General features: G+C 50.7%; 1 protein-coding gene across 1 annotated transcript; it reads left to right on the top strand.

Moving 5' to 3' along the window:
* Window positions 1-1,716: 1,716 nt before the first annotated feature.
* Mrgprd (MAS related GPR family member D) lies at window positions 1,717-2,679 on the top strand. The gene has a single exon (XM_036184564.1). It carries the CDS (start codon window positions 1,717-1,719, stop codon window positions 2,677-2,679), a length of 963 nt encoding a protein of 320 aa, XP_036040457.1.
* Window positions 2,680-16,119: the final 13,440 nt, after the last annotated feature.

The following is a 16,119-nucleotide window of genomic DNA, read 5'->3' on the forward strand; positions in this document are numbered from 1 at the left end:
CCCAGCACTCAGGAGGCAGAGACGGGCAGATCCCTGTGAGTTTGAGACCAGTCTGATTTACGTAGTAAATTCTAAACCATCCAAGGCTACATAATGAGACCGGATCTCAAAACTAAAATAGTAGAAGGGGCTGGAGAGATGGCTCCGTGGTTGAGACTGTAGCCTGCTCTTGTAAAGGACCCGAGAGTTCCCAGCACCCATGTCAGGCGGCTCACAACCATTGTAACTCCAGTTTGAGGGGATCTGACGCCCTCTTCCAGTCTCTGTGAGCATCCACAGACCTGACTTACACACACTCAGATACATACACATAAGAAAAATGAAAAAATAAATCTTGAAAATGTTTCGAGACTATGTGAGAGTACTTTATACTGACAAGTGGGAACCCAGAAGGCAAGAATATTTTTATATTCGCAAAGGACACTCAAGCAGAGATGTGCACCTGAACAGACCTAAAACACTAACAGTTGGATTTGGAGTGTTGTTCTGGAGCTCTGGGTGTCCAGTCCCACACACAAAAATGACCAGATGGTTTTGCCTTCTGCCAAGCCTTCAAAGAAAGCTGATCTTCCAGGGCACAAACTGCTCTGGAGGCAGAGGAACAGTCACACCTCCAGCCTGTTTTGTAACTACAATAGCAACAGACAAAAGCAACCACAGGAGTGAAGTGAGTGGAGACAAAGGTGCTTGGAACAAAATCAGGTCCCTGTCAGAGCAGAGACACATGGCCTGCCCTCCCCAGCGATGGGAAGGTAGGCAGAGGCAGGAAGATCAGGACTCTTAAACCAGCTTGGGTTACATGATACCTGTCTCAAAAAAAATAAATAAATAAAGTGCAAGAAGCCATCTAAAACTAGGAAAAGGAAGAGGATGAGGAAAGGGAGGTAGAAGAGGCGGCTGGAGAGACGGTTCAGTGGCTAAGAGCACTTGCTGTTCTTGCAGAGGACCTGGGTTTGGTCCTCAGCACCCACATAGCTCACAGCTATAACTTCAGTTCCAGGGACTCCGACACCCTTCTGGACTCCAAGGGCACTGCATGCATATGGAACACATACATACATGCAGGCAAAACACCCATATGCATAAAATGAAAATAACTTAAAAAATGATAATACCAAGAGGAGGACTCGTCTGTGAACACCCTAACTGTGAGGCAGAAAAAGGTGACAGGGAAAGGCTAGGTGAGCAGGATTCCAGGCACAAAACTAACATAAACTGATGTTGGCATGACAGTGTTTCAAAATTGTTGGCTAGTTTCATAATGAGTTTTCAAGGTATTCAAAGACAGGATGTAAAATACTACTCTAATGACCAAAAATAGTTTTTAGCTCTTTGACTAATTTGTACCTGTTTTAATAACTGTTTGCATCACAGTTGTTAGAAAAATGATACTACTACATTGGGTATGATGATATACAGCTTTAACCCCAGCACTTGGGGAGCTGAGGCAGGAGGATCAGGAATTCAAGCTCATCTTCAGCTACATAGGCCGGCTTGGGTTACAGGAGACCTTGTCTCAACAAAAGAGGAAACTCAGGCTGGCAGAGAGGGGAACTTGAGGAGGAGCATATTTAGCAGGTTGGTGTCTGTCTGGTCCTGTGGCAGATTCAGCCAGAGTGGGAGCCTGGGGATGCCTAAAGAAGAATTCCAGTGTTCCCATGAGTCCGATGGTCCGGTGACCCAGAATCTAACACAAGTCCCTTCCCTTCCTTAGGAATGAACTCCACTCAGAACAACAGTCTGGCCCCAGGTCTGACCATCATCCTCACCATGAACTCTGTGACCTGGGTCTACTTTTCAATAACATTTCTCGCCATGGTCACCTGTGTTTTGGGGATGGCAGGCAACAGCGTGGTGATTTGGCTACTGAGCTTCCGTGTGCAGAGGTCCCCCTTCTGCATTTATGTCCTTAACCTGGCAGTGGCCGACCTCCTCTTCTTGCTCTGCATGGCATCCTTGCTCAGCCTGGAAACAAGGCCCCTGTTCACATCCAGCACCTCCAGCAGAGTCTACGAGGGGATGAAGAGAATCAAGTACTTTGCCTACACGGCTGGCCTGAGCCTGCTGACGGCCATCAGCACCCAGCGCTGCCTTTCTGTGCTTTTCCCCATCTGGTATAAGTGCCACCAACCCCGGCACCTGTCATCAGTGGTATGTGGTGCGCTCTGGGCACTGGCCCTGCTGATGAACTTCCTGGCTTCTTTCTTCTGCATCTGGTTCTGGCACCCCGATGAAGACCAGTGCTTTCAGGTGGACATGGTCTTAAGCAGTCTTATCCTGGGGATCTTCATGCCGGTCATGATCCTGTCCAGCGCCATACTCCTCATCCAGGTACGGAAGAACACCCTGTTGTGGAGACGGCGACCCCGTCGGCTGTTTGTGGTCATCCTGGCTTCCGTCTTTGTCTTCCTCACCTGTTCTCTGCCCCTGGGCATCTATTGGTTCTTACTCTACTGGGTGGGACTGCCAAAGGATGTGAGGCTCCTGTACATCTGCTTGTCACGCTTCTCTTCATGTTTGAGCAGCAGTGCCAACCCAGTCATCTACTTCCTCGTGGGCAGCCAGAAGAGCCACAGGCTGCAGGAGTCCCTGGGTGCTGTGCTGGGGCGGGCACTTCGGGATGAGCCTGAGCCAGAGGGCAGGGAGACACCATCAGTGTGCACCAATGATGAGGTCTGAAGGCAGCCCATCTAAGGCCTCCCTGCCAACCCTTCCCTCTGAGTACCCCGCTGGCCTGTAGTGGGTGACTCCAAAGGCCTTGCAGCTCACCATGTTGGGGTCACTTTCCTCTATACCAAAGGGCTCACTGCTATCACCTTGTGTCCCTAATCTAAACTGGGACATGAGGCAACATTTCTTTCCATTTCTTTCCATTTCACCTGTTTAGACAAAGGTCCTAGTCACGGGCCCCATCTTGTGCATCGTTGGCCGGCAAAGATGGGGTCTCCAGGTAGAGACAGCATCTCCTGTGGGTGAAAAAGGCCATTCCTGGACACCTTGTCCCCATGAGATGGCGTCTGTCCTAGCTTTGTTGCTGTTGCTGTAACAAATTCCCTGACAAAAAGCAACACAGGGAAAGAAACAGTTTATTTGGCTTACAATGGCAGCTCACAGCCCATCATTTCAGGGAAATCAAGGCAGGATTGAAGCAGCTAGTGACATCATATTCAAAGTCAAGAGTCAAGAATGAAAGGAAGAAAGAATGAGCAAATGTATCGATCTATCCTTGCTTGCTTGCTCCTCTTTTCCCTCTCTTAAACTCTTTCTGCCTAGGGAATGGTGTTGCCCTCAGTAGGCTGGGTCTTCCTGTGTCAATCAACAATCAAGACAACCCCTCACAGACATGCCCACACGCTAATCTGATCTAGGTAATTCTTCACTGAGGCTGTCTCCTTAAGTGACTCTAGGTTGTGCCAGGTGGACAGTTAAAGCTAAACAACACAGCATCTAGTACTTGAGGATACCCTGGTGACATCACTTGGTGCTCAAAGTAGAGACTCCGTGGCACTTGTCATTGAGTGTGCCTGCAGCATATTGTGTGACTTGTCCTGGGGTGACAAGAACACACACCTACACATCTCAGATGGGGCACTGATAACAGACCAAGGAACAATCATCCCATGCAATCTGCAATCCCAGTCTGATGATCTAATGAGTTATTGACCCTCAGAAGTGTGGATCAGGGTTACTTATAGAGAGGTAGGTCAGCGTTACAGAACTATAGGTGACCCTAAAGCAGCCACATCACTGAGAAGTCCCAGCCTAGCATGGGTGACAGTTTCCAGACGCTGTGTAGATGGAAGGCCCCCTTACTACCCATCTACCCTCCTCATAATAGCGCCTCCCCAAACCAAGAGCAGCTGGAGTTCAGTTATTGTGGAAGGAAGAGGGAGGAGTCTCAGACCCTTCCACCCTCCTTTCTTGAGGGGACCCCCAGAGGCTTCATCCTGAAGGTCTCTGAGGGAACTCACAGCTGCTTGGTCACAGAGGTAATGGTTGTGACTGATACTTAGAGAACAGAACTCCACAAGCCAACCACAGGCGTCACCTTCTCTGATCCACATCTCACTGTCCTCAACTCCCAGTTGACCCTTGGCCCACCCTCAGGCTCTGACTTGGCCTATGGGGTTCTCTTGTATCTCTTTTCCCCTGACAGGCCCATAGGCTTTTCCCAAGATGGCTGCACGGGTTGACTTTGTAGCAGTAGAGGACAGAAACATGGCAGCCAGAGGCTGGGAGGAAGGAGACAGGACAGAAAGAGGCTGCTGAACAGATAAAGCTCTGTAGGAGGCAGGCACAGCAGGAAGCCTGAGTCAACAAACGGACAGCTCCCAGAAGATCTGGAAGGCCAGTGTGGCGAGTTTGAGGGGACAGCAATTCTGACCACCCCACTGTGTATATATGTATCGAAATGGCACCTTGGACCCCATAAACCTGTATGATTCTTACGTGTAATCAACAATAAAAGGCAAGAGAAAAGAAAAACAAAATAAAACTCACAAAAAAGACCTTTGTGTTTTTGACCTGACTCCGGCCTCTGAATCCTGGACATTACCTTCGACACTACTCAGTAAACAGTCCCCAGTCACCTGCCCCCCAACTGAAGGGTGGCTCAGTGGCCGCTTCAGCCCAGTTATTAGCCTAGGAACCCTCTCTGGAATCTCACTGGGTTGTTTAGCATGTGGGTTTTGTTTGGTTTGAGTTTTTTGAGGTTTGAGAAAAAGATTCCCCTTGGGGTCAGATCAGGGGCTATTCTAACAGGGAGCACAGCCTCAGTCATCTTCTTTTCAAAAAGATTATTGGGGGGAAAGGGGGAGTGGTGGTACATGCCTTAAATCCTAGCACTTGGCAGGCAGGGGCAGGTGGATCCAAGTTTGAGACCAGTGAGGTACAGAGTGAGTTCCAGGACAACTGGGGCTTCACAAAGAGACCCTGTCTAAATGCCCCAATCCCCCCAAAAGATTATTTCACCCTCCTTCCCCCAAAGATTACTTATTTTAATTTTATTGTGTATGATGTTTTGCCTGCATGTATGACTGTGAACCATGGGTGTGCCCAATGCCTGTGGTGGCCAGAAGAGGGCGTCAGATCCCCTAAAACTAGAGTTACCTACAAGTGGTTGTGAGCCACCATGAAGGCTCAGCCTTCTTTTTACTTTTTTTTTTTTTTCTTTAGTTTCTCAAGATAGGGTTTCTCTGTATACTTGTTGTGACTGTCCTGGAACTCATTTTGTAGACCAGTACGGCCTCGAACTCATGGAGAGCCGCTTGCCTCTGCCTTCCAAAAGCTGGGATTATAGACACGCACCACCACCACCTGGTTTTCTTTTTATTTTGAGACAGAGCCTTGCTGTGCAGCACCAGCTAGATAACTTGAACTTACTATGTAGCCCAAGATGGCCTTAAATCTGTAATCCTCCTGTCTCAGGCTCCTGAGCGCGGGATTACAGCTTCTTTTCACTTTTTATTTTGAGATGGGGTCTCCATCAGTTGTTCAGACAGACCTTGAGCTGTGAGAAACATGGAGACACAGAGCAGCAAACTCGAGGCAGGATTATTACTTGACTTTGCAAAGCCAGACATCAGCACAAAATCAATCAGCCTTTAAAACTCCAGTGCAGGCCACTTCCTGCCATTGGCTGAGTAATGGGGAAGTTACAGTCTTACAGGGGGCTGAGTCTGCTTTTTGTTTCTTTTCTTCTGGTTTTTCAAGACCAGGTTTCTCTGTGTAGCCCTGACTGTCCTGGAATTCATTCTGTAAACCAAGCTGGCCTCAAACTCACAGAGATCCTCCTGCCTCTGCCTGCTCAGTGTTGGGATTAAAGGTGTGCGCCACCATCGCCTGGCTGTGAGCTGAGGTTTATCTGTTCCTCTACTGCCTAGGTTTGACTTTTCTCAACAACAACAAAACATCATGGTTGGACTTACCTCTATGTTTTGAATCCTATTTACTTTAAAGCTTATTTGACACAGTCTGCCTCACCTCTGTACGCAGGTCATTCAGCAGGTGTGGCTGTTGGTCATTTTCTACTGTAAACTACTAGCTTGGGTGACAATAGCTGGGCTAGCAGAGCTTGGGTGGGCTTAGCTAAATTTAGCAGGGTACCAGAAAGGGCTGTGTACATAATCCTCCTGCCTCAGCATCCAGAGTAGCTGGGATTACAGGTTTGCCCGCACCTGTTCTTCATCCAGGTCCAGTAGTGGTCTGAGTGGTTCCCATACTGCAAGGGAAGAGGCCAGAGGCACAGGGTCTGGTCACAGAGTGCTGGAAGACAGATGGGGGCTTTAGCGACAGCCTCAGACCTCTCAGAAGTCCCCGGAACTCTAGGTACAGTAGATGCTACAAGGGGACCAGGACAGTTGAGCCGAGGGCTAGATGGCTGGAGGTTTCCTGGAGGGGCTGGGTGCTGCCCAGGCCTGAGGTCAGAGAGAGGAGAACCAGGTACTCACCAAATGATCCCCCTTTTAGGATCAACATGGGGCATGATGGAAAGATGGGAAAAATCCTGGGGACACAAGAGCCCCTCACCCAGGAATCTGGTTAAAGTCCCTTGTCAGTAAGAAGTGAAGATTCCAAAACTAACTGTCCAGGCCTTCCCCTCCCAGCTGGGAACCTAGTTTTTAGGAATCTCCCGGAAACCCTGTTGACAGGAAGGGGTGTGTCCTAAGCCCCTGTGCAGCCTTGCAGGCTTCCAGATTCACCTTATCGGCTTTAACCCATCCAAGGCATCCTCCAGAACCAGAACCACTTTATAATCTCCCTTGGTGGTGGTGGGGGGGAGTAGCAACTCTTGAAATGTAACTTGAAGTCAGCAAAGGAATGTGTGTAGCTAAGGCTAAGGCCTCACAGCGCTCTGCCTTGAGGTGCTCAGACCACATGTGTAGCTTGTCTTACCATCTCTTTAGAAGTCTACACCACGTCTAGGGTGTATTTCACTTTCTCCCGAGCCTCTCTTTCTCCTAACCCTAGTGTTAAGTCTAAATTAAAGTGTTTGGTGCTGGGAGATGGCTCAGTGAAGTTCTTGCAAGCACAAAGACTGAGTTTTGATTCCCAGAAGCCATGTAAAAAGTTGGGCACAGAGGTCACACTCTCCTGTGACTCCAGTAATGTGGAGAGGGGCATGGTGGAGACAATTAATCCCTCATGTGTGGCTAGCCCCACATGAGGTTCAAGCTTAATGGGCCCCACCTCAAAAAATAAAGGTGGAGGGGCTGGAGAGATGGCTCAGAGGTTAAGAGCACTGACTGCTCTTCCAGAGAACCTGAGTTCAATTCCCAGCACCCACATGGTGGCTCACAACCATCTATAATGAGATCTGGTGCCCTCTTCTGGCCTGCGGGCACATATGCAGACAGAACACTGTATACATAATAAATAAATAAACCTTTTAAAAAAATAAATAAATAAAGGTGGAGCCCAATAGAAGACAGACACCAATATCTACCTCCATACTCACACACTCACACATTCACACACCTACATCAACAAGTACATCACTCACACACAAAAGCCACAAATTACTTGTTATACTAGCTCCAGGGAATCCAAGGCCCTTCTGTGGCTTCAGTAGGTACTCACATCCACACACACACACACACACACACACACACACACACACACACACAAAGAGAGAGACAGAGACAGAGACAGACAGAGAATAGGGGCTGGAGAGACAGCTCAGAGGTTAAGTACACTGGCTGCCCTTGCAGAGGATCCAGGTTCACTTCCGAGCACCCACATGACAGCTCATAATCATCCATTACTCTAGGTCCAAGGAATCTACTGCCCTCTTTTGGCCTCTGAGGGCACTGTTTGCACGTGACACACATAAAGACATGCAAATACACATACACACACATAAAGAAAAATCAACAACAATTTAAAAAATAGTAGTAGCTGGGCAGTGGTGGCCCACACCTTTAATCCTAGACTCGGGAGGCAGAAGCAAGCCAATATCTGTGAGTTCAAGGCCAGCCTGGACTACAAAGGAGTTCCAGGACAGCCAGAGTTATTACGCAGAGAAACCCTGTCTTGAAAGGCAAATAAAAACAACAACAACAATAATAATAATAGTATACAAAACAAGTCAGGTAGTGGTGGCACACATCTTTAGTCTCAGCACTCAGGAGGCACGGGCAGGTGGATCTCTGAGTTCAAGGCTAGCCTGGTCTACAGAGTGAGTTCTAGGACAGCCACGGCCTAGAGCTCTGTCTCAAAAACCAAAATAACAACAACAACAATAATAATAACAATACAAAACAAAATTTGATCAGCCATGCCTTTAGTTTAAATTCTAATTCAATATTCTTGTCAGAAAATAATCAAAACTGTTGACCTATGAGAAGGTCATCAGCATGCATGGCTTAAAATGATTAAAAACCACATCACAGTTTTCTGGATTTTTCTTTTCTTTTCTTTTCTTTCTTTTTTTTTTTTTTTTTTTTTTTTTTTTGGTTTTTTGATACAGGGTTTCTCTCTGTAGCTTTGGAGCCTGTCCTGGACTAGCTCTGTAGACCAGGCTGGCCTCGAACTTACAGAGATCCACCTGGCTCTGCCTCCTGAGTGCTGGGACTAAAGGCGTACGCCACCACCGCCCTACTGGATTCTGGATTCTTTACAGCATCTGTTTCTGTCCACAACCTACAGCCTGCCCTGGTCTTATCCCTTGTCCTTGCTTGTCATCACAGCTGAAGCTGAAGTCACCTGTGTGACTCCCCCCCTTCAGCGTGTCTCCCTTCTTAACCGACAAGCTTAGGGTCACACAAAATGTGAGGGCATGAGAGCCCCATTTCAATCCCAGCTGGTCAGCAAGCCCCACAGGTCAGCCAGGGACAGATGGAAAAGGAAGGGAAGGTCCTGTAGGCTGGGGCTGCTGCCCCCAGCAGCCCTGGGTGCCTGGAGTCACAGACTGACATCTCAAACACTAATTCATCATATATCTGAGATGAAACCCCAAGGGATCTTCTACACCAAAGCTGAAGGGACACCCCTACTCCCAGAAGCCAGTTAGGGGAAGGAAAGGGGAAAAAAATCCCTCACAATACACTTCTGTAGTTTGCTGAATTAGAGCATTTATTGGGATAAGAGGGTGACTCAGTGGGAGAGAACTTGCCTAACGTGTGAGGCTCTGTGTTTGATGCCAGTACCACAGAAATGGGGGAAGAGAGAGGGATGGATGGATGGAGGGAGGGAGGCAGGGAGGAAGGGAGGGAGGGAGGGAGGAAGGGAGGGATAACTCTTGAGTTTACAGCAGCCTAGGTCTACTGTTCATTTAATAAACCTTCCTGAGCACCCACTGTGAGCAAGGTCTTGCTCACAAGCCCCTGCAGAGCCTGCCCTTGGAAAAAGAGATTAGGAAAGTTCAGAGAGGACAGGGCAGATGACAGCTCCCAGCAGGCAGACCTTGTACAACCCCTCTCCGGCTTCTCCTACCCTCAGGGGCCCCACCCCACACTGCCTCATCCACTCTGAAGAATCCCCAACCTCCTAGGGGACTCTCTGCTGGGACTAGTTCCTCTCCCAGCCCACCCTGTGGTCACCCCAATTCCCTGTCAGCTGCAGCCCGACGATGGTCAGAGAGGAAAGGACCCCAGATGGAGGAGGAAGAACTGCAGGCTTCACTGTAGGTGTTTGAGGGAACAGGGTGTGGGGTGCTGTGTTCCTGAGTTTCTGCAGGCGGCTTAGTGAGTCTCCAGCTCTCCCAGCCCAGGGTTCCCACGGCAGAGCTCTGGACCAAAGAGAGCTGATGTCAGGGAAAAGGAATGATCTTGGCATGATTGCCCCTTCTTCCCACTCTGCACAGTCACAGAGAAGACCCAGACACTGTCTGCCAGGGACTCAGGCCATCTCCAACACAGGGACACCAGGATGGTCTCAGATACCCTCGGTGAGCACATGTGTGTGTCGGAAATGTGTGCATGAGAATAAAGCTTCAACTGAGTGGTTTAGGGCCTTCCCTGTCTGGCAGCCAAACTCCTCTTTTCTCAATTCTTTTTTTTTGGGGGGGGAGCAGGGTCTCATGTAGAACAGGATGGTCTTGAACTCACTGTATCCAAGGATAACCTTGAACTTTGAATCCTCCTGCCTTCCTTTCCCAAGTGCTGGGATTACAGGCTTGGACTGCCAAGCCTAGCTGTTTGTAATGCTGAGCATGGAACCAGGGCTTCATGCATGCTGGGTAAACACTCTACCAACTGAGCCACAGCCTGTCCCTCACTCCTTCCCTCCCTCCCTTCATTTTTTCCTCCCTCCCTCTCTTCCTCCTTCCTTCTTTTTTTTTAAATGTCTTTCTATGTTATCTAGGCTGACTTTCAAATTGTGGGTCCAGAAATCCTCCTGCCTCAGCTTTCCAAGTCAATTAGAAGTACAGATGTGTGCCACCACACCCTGCTTACCAGCCTCCCACCTTTTAAAACTATTTATTTTTATTTGTGTGCATGTGTGTCTCTGTGTGTACTGTGTGCGCTATGTGTGTGCAGTGCTCTCAGAGGCCAGAAGAGGGCAGTGGATCCCCTGGGGCTGGAATTCTAGGTGTCATAAGTGACCCAGTGTGAGCTCTGGGAACTAAGCTCCTGTCCTTTGCAAAGGCAGGAAGTCCTCTTAACAACTGGGCTATCTCTCCAATCCCCAAGTCCCCTTTCTAAGCATCACTACATCCTTGGTCCCCTCAGGAATGGTCCCAGACTTGATGGGAAGTAAGCCCAGTCTTTCCTCCCCAAATGCCTTTCTCCTCAACCACATAGCAAGTTCAAGACCAGCCCGGGCTATCTGAGACCATCTCCCCCCAGACAGTTCTATTACTATGGCCTTGGCGGGTATAACTGGCTAAGGCAAGGTCCTAGTTGATTAGGGTGACCTCTAATTGAAAGTAGCTGGTTTCCTTACAGAAGATGTGTGCAGGGACAGACAGAAAGGAGAGGAACACTGAGTGATGACCAAGGCAGACACCATTAATGCACCTATGAATCTATGCTGCTAGGAGCTGGAAGGGGCCCCGTCCCACGGAGGGAAGAGGGACTTACTGCTCAGTTACTGAAAACTCCCACCGTGGCTTCAGGCTCAGGTGGACACAGGTAACCAAAGCAATTCCTCAGGAACTGCTTCCTTCCCATGTCTCAGCTCCCCTGTGGGCTTGACTTTCAGACAGAGTTCTCTCTCTGCTGGAATAATGGATTTCCACTTCTCAGATTCCATTCTACCAGCTCAGGGGCCCCAAGAGAAGGGTGGATCCTTTTCTTCCATGTTTCCCATGAATCTCCTGGGCCTGACAGCTGCTGGATGACCTGGATGAGAGTCCACTTGGACCAAACTCATGCACTGTTCCCCAAGCTCACCAGAAAATCCAGGGGCCGGATTCTGCTGATGATGAGCCCCAGGCATATTACCCAGAGCCAGCTGTGGAGTCAGAACTGCATCCCCAGCCCCCCAAACCCCTATCCCCCACACTGAGAAACACCTGGGCTCCTCTGCTTGGGAGAAGCCATGGATCTTGGCAGACTGGGCCTGAGGTGTGGCTAGCAGCCAGCTTCCTTCAAAGCCAGTCTCCTTGTGGGAATCTGCATTTCATCAGCTACTGAGTCAAAGCCAAGGCCTAGCGGAGTCAGGGTCCTTAAGCCTGGAGGGTTGCTCCTCCCACTGCCTTGGCCCTGCTGCTGGCCTGCTGTATGCTGGGGTGAGGCACTGTGGGAGCTGAGCAGAGCTAGCTCCCCTGAGCAACATAAGGAATGTGACTAATCTGTGCATTCATCAACCACAGCATCAAGGATGTGTGTGTGTGTGTGTGTGTGTGTGTGTGTGTGTGTGTGTGTGTGTGTACAGGAGGTCACAGCAAATAACTATCACCAAAGCCAGCAGGGACTAAAGCCAGCTGTTTACTCAGGATGCGGTGACAGGGTGGTAGTAGCCACCCTCATTTTCTGAGGCTTGAGGCCCAGCCCACCTCACTGGACTGGGGTGTTCCCAGCTGTGGGTGCTCCTGGAACCTGCTATTTCTGCATTTACTGGGTGGTGTGTTCTGTTAAGCATTCATTTGTGCATCCCCACTAGGCTCCTTTGACTGCCCTCCAGTCCAAGATTCCGGCCTAAGGGACACATGGTACCTGGCTTCTTGGGCAGGAGCTGTGTCCTCTGCCATGCTGGAACATGAAGCAGGGATCCATGGCTCCCTGAGGGGTTGAGTTACTTGTCCCTTCGCCCCGTAAGCTGCTGACACCAGCAGAGAGGGCCCCTTCCCATTGCTGGGAGTCCTACCCATCCCGATGTCACTTTGAGATACTGGGTTTGTTCTTGGGGGACCTTCCTGAGGCCCCCACGACCAAGACTCCATCATGGGCCAAGTATGTTTCTCCAGCTCACATTTGGAAGCCCTGCCTGCCCCTGGCGTATCAGAATGTGACCGAGCTTGGAGTGAGGGTGGGGTGACCACATTAGTCTGGCACCAAGGGTCCTTGGTGAAGCCACTGGGGTCTTCTCAGAGAAGGATATAAGATCCAGGCAAATAAAAGGACATCCAAGAAAGGATGAGAGAGGAAGCCACCAGCAAGCCAAAGAGAGGGGCCTCAGAAGGAGCAGAGCCTGGGTACCTGAGGCCCAGTTCACCTGCCTAAGCTGCCCTGTGTTAAAAAGTAAACCATTCTGGGGCTAGGGAGGTAGGGCAGAACAGCTGTCAGGGAAACATGAGGACCTGAGTTCAAATCCCAACACCCACATCAAACTCTAGCATGGTGGTGCATACTATAATCTTAGCACTGGGGGACAGAGACAGGGCCCTGGAGTTTGCTGGCAAACCAGCCTTTGTGAACCAGCAGGCTCCAGGCTCCATGAGGCCCGTCTCCATAAAAGGTGCACAGTGTCTAAGGAAGACACCCACCCAACATCGACCTCTGGCCTCCACAGGCACTGAATCATATGTGCACATGTGATTCAGCATCCATGAAGCCGAGGCAGGATGGCGAGCTCAAGGCCAGCCTGGGCTACATAGCCAACAGCTCTCTCAAACACACACACATAAACACACAGAAGGAAGAAGAATCAAAAGGACAAAATCACACTTTTGTTTGCTTTATTTAAAAAAACAAAAACAAAAAACAGATGGAAGCCTTGGGAAGTGCCCCAAACTGTCTTTAGGTAGGCTTTGTCCTTCTGAAAAATGGCTCTTTGTGAGCCCAAATGCAGGATGCAGGACTCCCTCTGCCAGGAGGGGCGGGGGGTGCTTTCTGAGGTGGCTGTGTATCTTGGAAGACAACGGAAAGGCATGAGGCCAGCTCCCCCAGCCAGCACGGGTGGGGGGCCGAGAACATTCCATCAGAGTCAGTCATGAGGCTTGTGGCGGGAGGGGTCCTCTTGGCAGGGACCCCACAATCTGTGTTGCTTTAACTCAATAGTGTAAGGCTCCATGCCGGGCAGACAAACCTAGTGAGGTCCCTCCAACTCTCTGGACCGTCAAGGACACCGTACAACCAGTTACATACACACATTTGAGGTCAGTCACCTGTCAGGTGTGAGGGGCACAGGAGAGGTCAGGGGTGGGGCAGGAGTAAAGATCTGGGCTGGACAGGCAGTGGCTGGGACCCCTCAGTGGGTGAGGGCTGTCCTGGGGACATGTTACCAGCAGGTGGAAGACACCCCTGCCCCACCTACTTCACACCTGCATGTCCCCACTTCTCTAACCTCCTCAGCGCAGTGCCTCCCTCCCAAAGCTTTGTCCAGGCCCTGTGCGGGGACCTCTTTTTGGAAAAAGGGTCTTTGCTGATGGTGGTGGTTAGCTCCATGGGCCCGCCTGGTTGGGCTAAGGTTGCTTGTGAGCCATCGCTGTGGGCATGCCTGGGAGGGGTTCTGGGCAGGGTGGACTTCAGACTCCATGAGTGGCATAGGGAAGATCCACCCTTCTCAGTGGGTGTGGGGATGCTATGCAGAAGAGGAAGGGTAAATCTCCCCCATCTCTTCCGGAGCTGAAGCTGGGAGTCACAGCATCTGCCTTCTCCTCTTATCATCAGAGCCCCTGGTCCGCAGGCTTCTGGACTCAGGCCCCACCACTACCACTAGCAACCCCTCCCCGGAGCCTGCACCACACTATTTGAACTATTATCCTCCAAAACCATGAGCTAATGCACCTCTTTTGCTTATAAAGCATCCAGCACTGGCGCTTCATGACAGCAACGGAGATGGGCTGAGTGGATGCATGAAGGCCTCGGGGTTGTCCCAGCTTCCGATTGCACCCTAACTCGGCAGCCCTGGTCTCACCCTCCCAACATGGCTGGCAAGCAATAGACAGGGACTCTTTCCTAGGCACAGACATCGCCACCCATGGCTCCTCCTGTCCTCCGGCCTCCTGCTGAACAGCCTGAGAGTGAAGTACACTGGCCACCTTCCCTCCCACAGTGGCCTCGGGAACACTGTCCTCGCTGCTGCCACACCAGAGCCTGCCCCAGCCTTGGTCTCACCCTGGTGTGAGCCTGACCCTGTCTGTCTGTCTCCATGTCACTCTCTCAGGCCCTCACTGACCTAGAAACAAAGTTGCCTCCATCTCCATGCTCTCCAGGGTAAGAGGGGCAGGACTCACAGCCAGTGGCTTTTTCCAAGGAACTCTCCCTGGTCTCATGCTGATCCCCACTGCCTGGCTCTTCTGATTCAATGCCGCTTCACACAGTCATGCCTTTTGACTTTGGCTATTTTTGTCATGGCTGCTTTTTGAGACAAAGGCTCACCATGAAGCTCCAGCTGGCCTCAAACTCATGAGCCTCCTGCCACGGCATCCTGAGTTCTGGGATGGCAGCACCAGTGGGGCTATTTCTTCTGAGAAGCTGTCCATAGGCTTCTCATATCGACAGCATAGCCAAGATGGATACCAGGGACACAGTTTCCCTGACACTTGACCACGACACCACAGGGCCTAACTGTGTGGCCAGCTCAAGGCCCTGGACCTGGAGTTTATGGCTGTGTGGGTAGAGTCCCACAGATCTTCATAGCCTTGTCCAGACGTCTAAGGAGACTCCACTAGGTGTGTGTGAAGTACATCCTGGAACCTAGGGTCCCCATGGCCACATGGACCTGCTACCAGTTCCCTAGTTATTCCAGTATCTTCTGTTTACTGGGTCTCTGGAGCCTTGCACAGTCATCTAGGTGGTTCAGGGGCATGAGGACACCAAAGGCTGGGCAGCCCAATGCCTGCAAGTGTGTTCTGGCCTCTATGGCTACCTGCAGATAAAACAGGGGCTGGTGGGCAGTTCTTCAGCGACCATTAAGCTTCCAATGAAGAAGAGGTCTGTAGCATAGCACAGCTGGGGTCCCTCTGCTCTTTGTACTTGGGTAGCCTACATATCCACTGTGACTCTGCACTGCATGATCGTGCCCACTCAGCTTCAGGGAGGCTCCCAGGCATGGTGCCCAGACCCATGAGATGAGGCCATCCTGGCATCCACCCTCATACCTGCACCCTGACTTCTGACATCTCCAGGCTCAGCTGCTCTGGGGAGGCCCTGCCCTGGACACTCTGTCTGGCAACTTCAGACACCTCATCTGTCGAGGAACAGCAGCTCTGAACCTCTCACCTACTTCCTGTAGGCACTCGGAGCCAGCAGGGGCGGCAGGAGCCATCAGGGACCAGGCTAATGCCCTCCACAGGCTCCAGTGAGGTGGTTGTCTTCTAACTGTTCCCTGACACCTGGTCCTCAGCTAGCCCCTCTCACCTGCTGCAGTGGCCCGAGTCCACAATCAGCCATTGTGGTTCTGACTCACTGCTGTCTGCCTTCTCCCACGATGGACACTTGTGGTCACTAACTGGTAGTTGATTAGCATGGGTCAGGTCTAGGGTAAGGGGGTACAAGAGCCAGTGTGGGTTGTGATGGCCCAGCTTCCCTGTCAACCTGACTGGATTTAGAAATATCTGTGAGGGAGTTTCCAGAGAGGCTTAGCAGGAAGAAGACCCATTTTGACCGTGAGTGGCACCATCTCATCAGCTGGGGTCCCAGGCTGAGTAAACAAACTGAGCTCCAGCGTCCATCTCTCTCTGCTCCCTGACTGAGGATGTGACCTGCTGCCTGGAGCTCCTGCCAACACACCTTTCCACCACGATGGACTGTGGGCCAAAATAAACCTTTCTTTTTCTTTCTTCTCTCTCTC

This window comes from Onychomys torridus, chromosome 1 (assembly GCF_903995425.1).
Source record: "Onychomys torridus chromosome 1, mOncTor1.1, whole genome shotgun sequence".
NCBI lineage: Eukaryota > Metazoa > Chordata > Mammalia > Rodentia > Cricetidae > Onychomys > Onychomys torridus.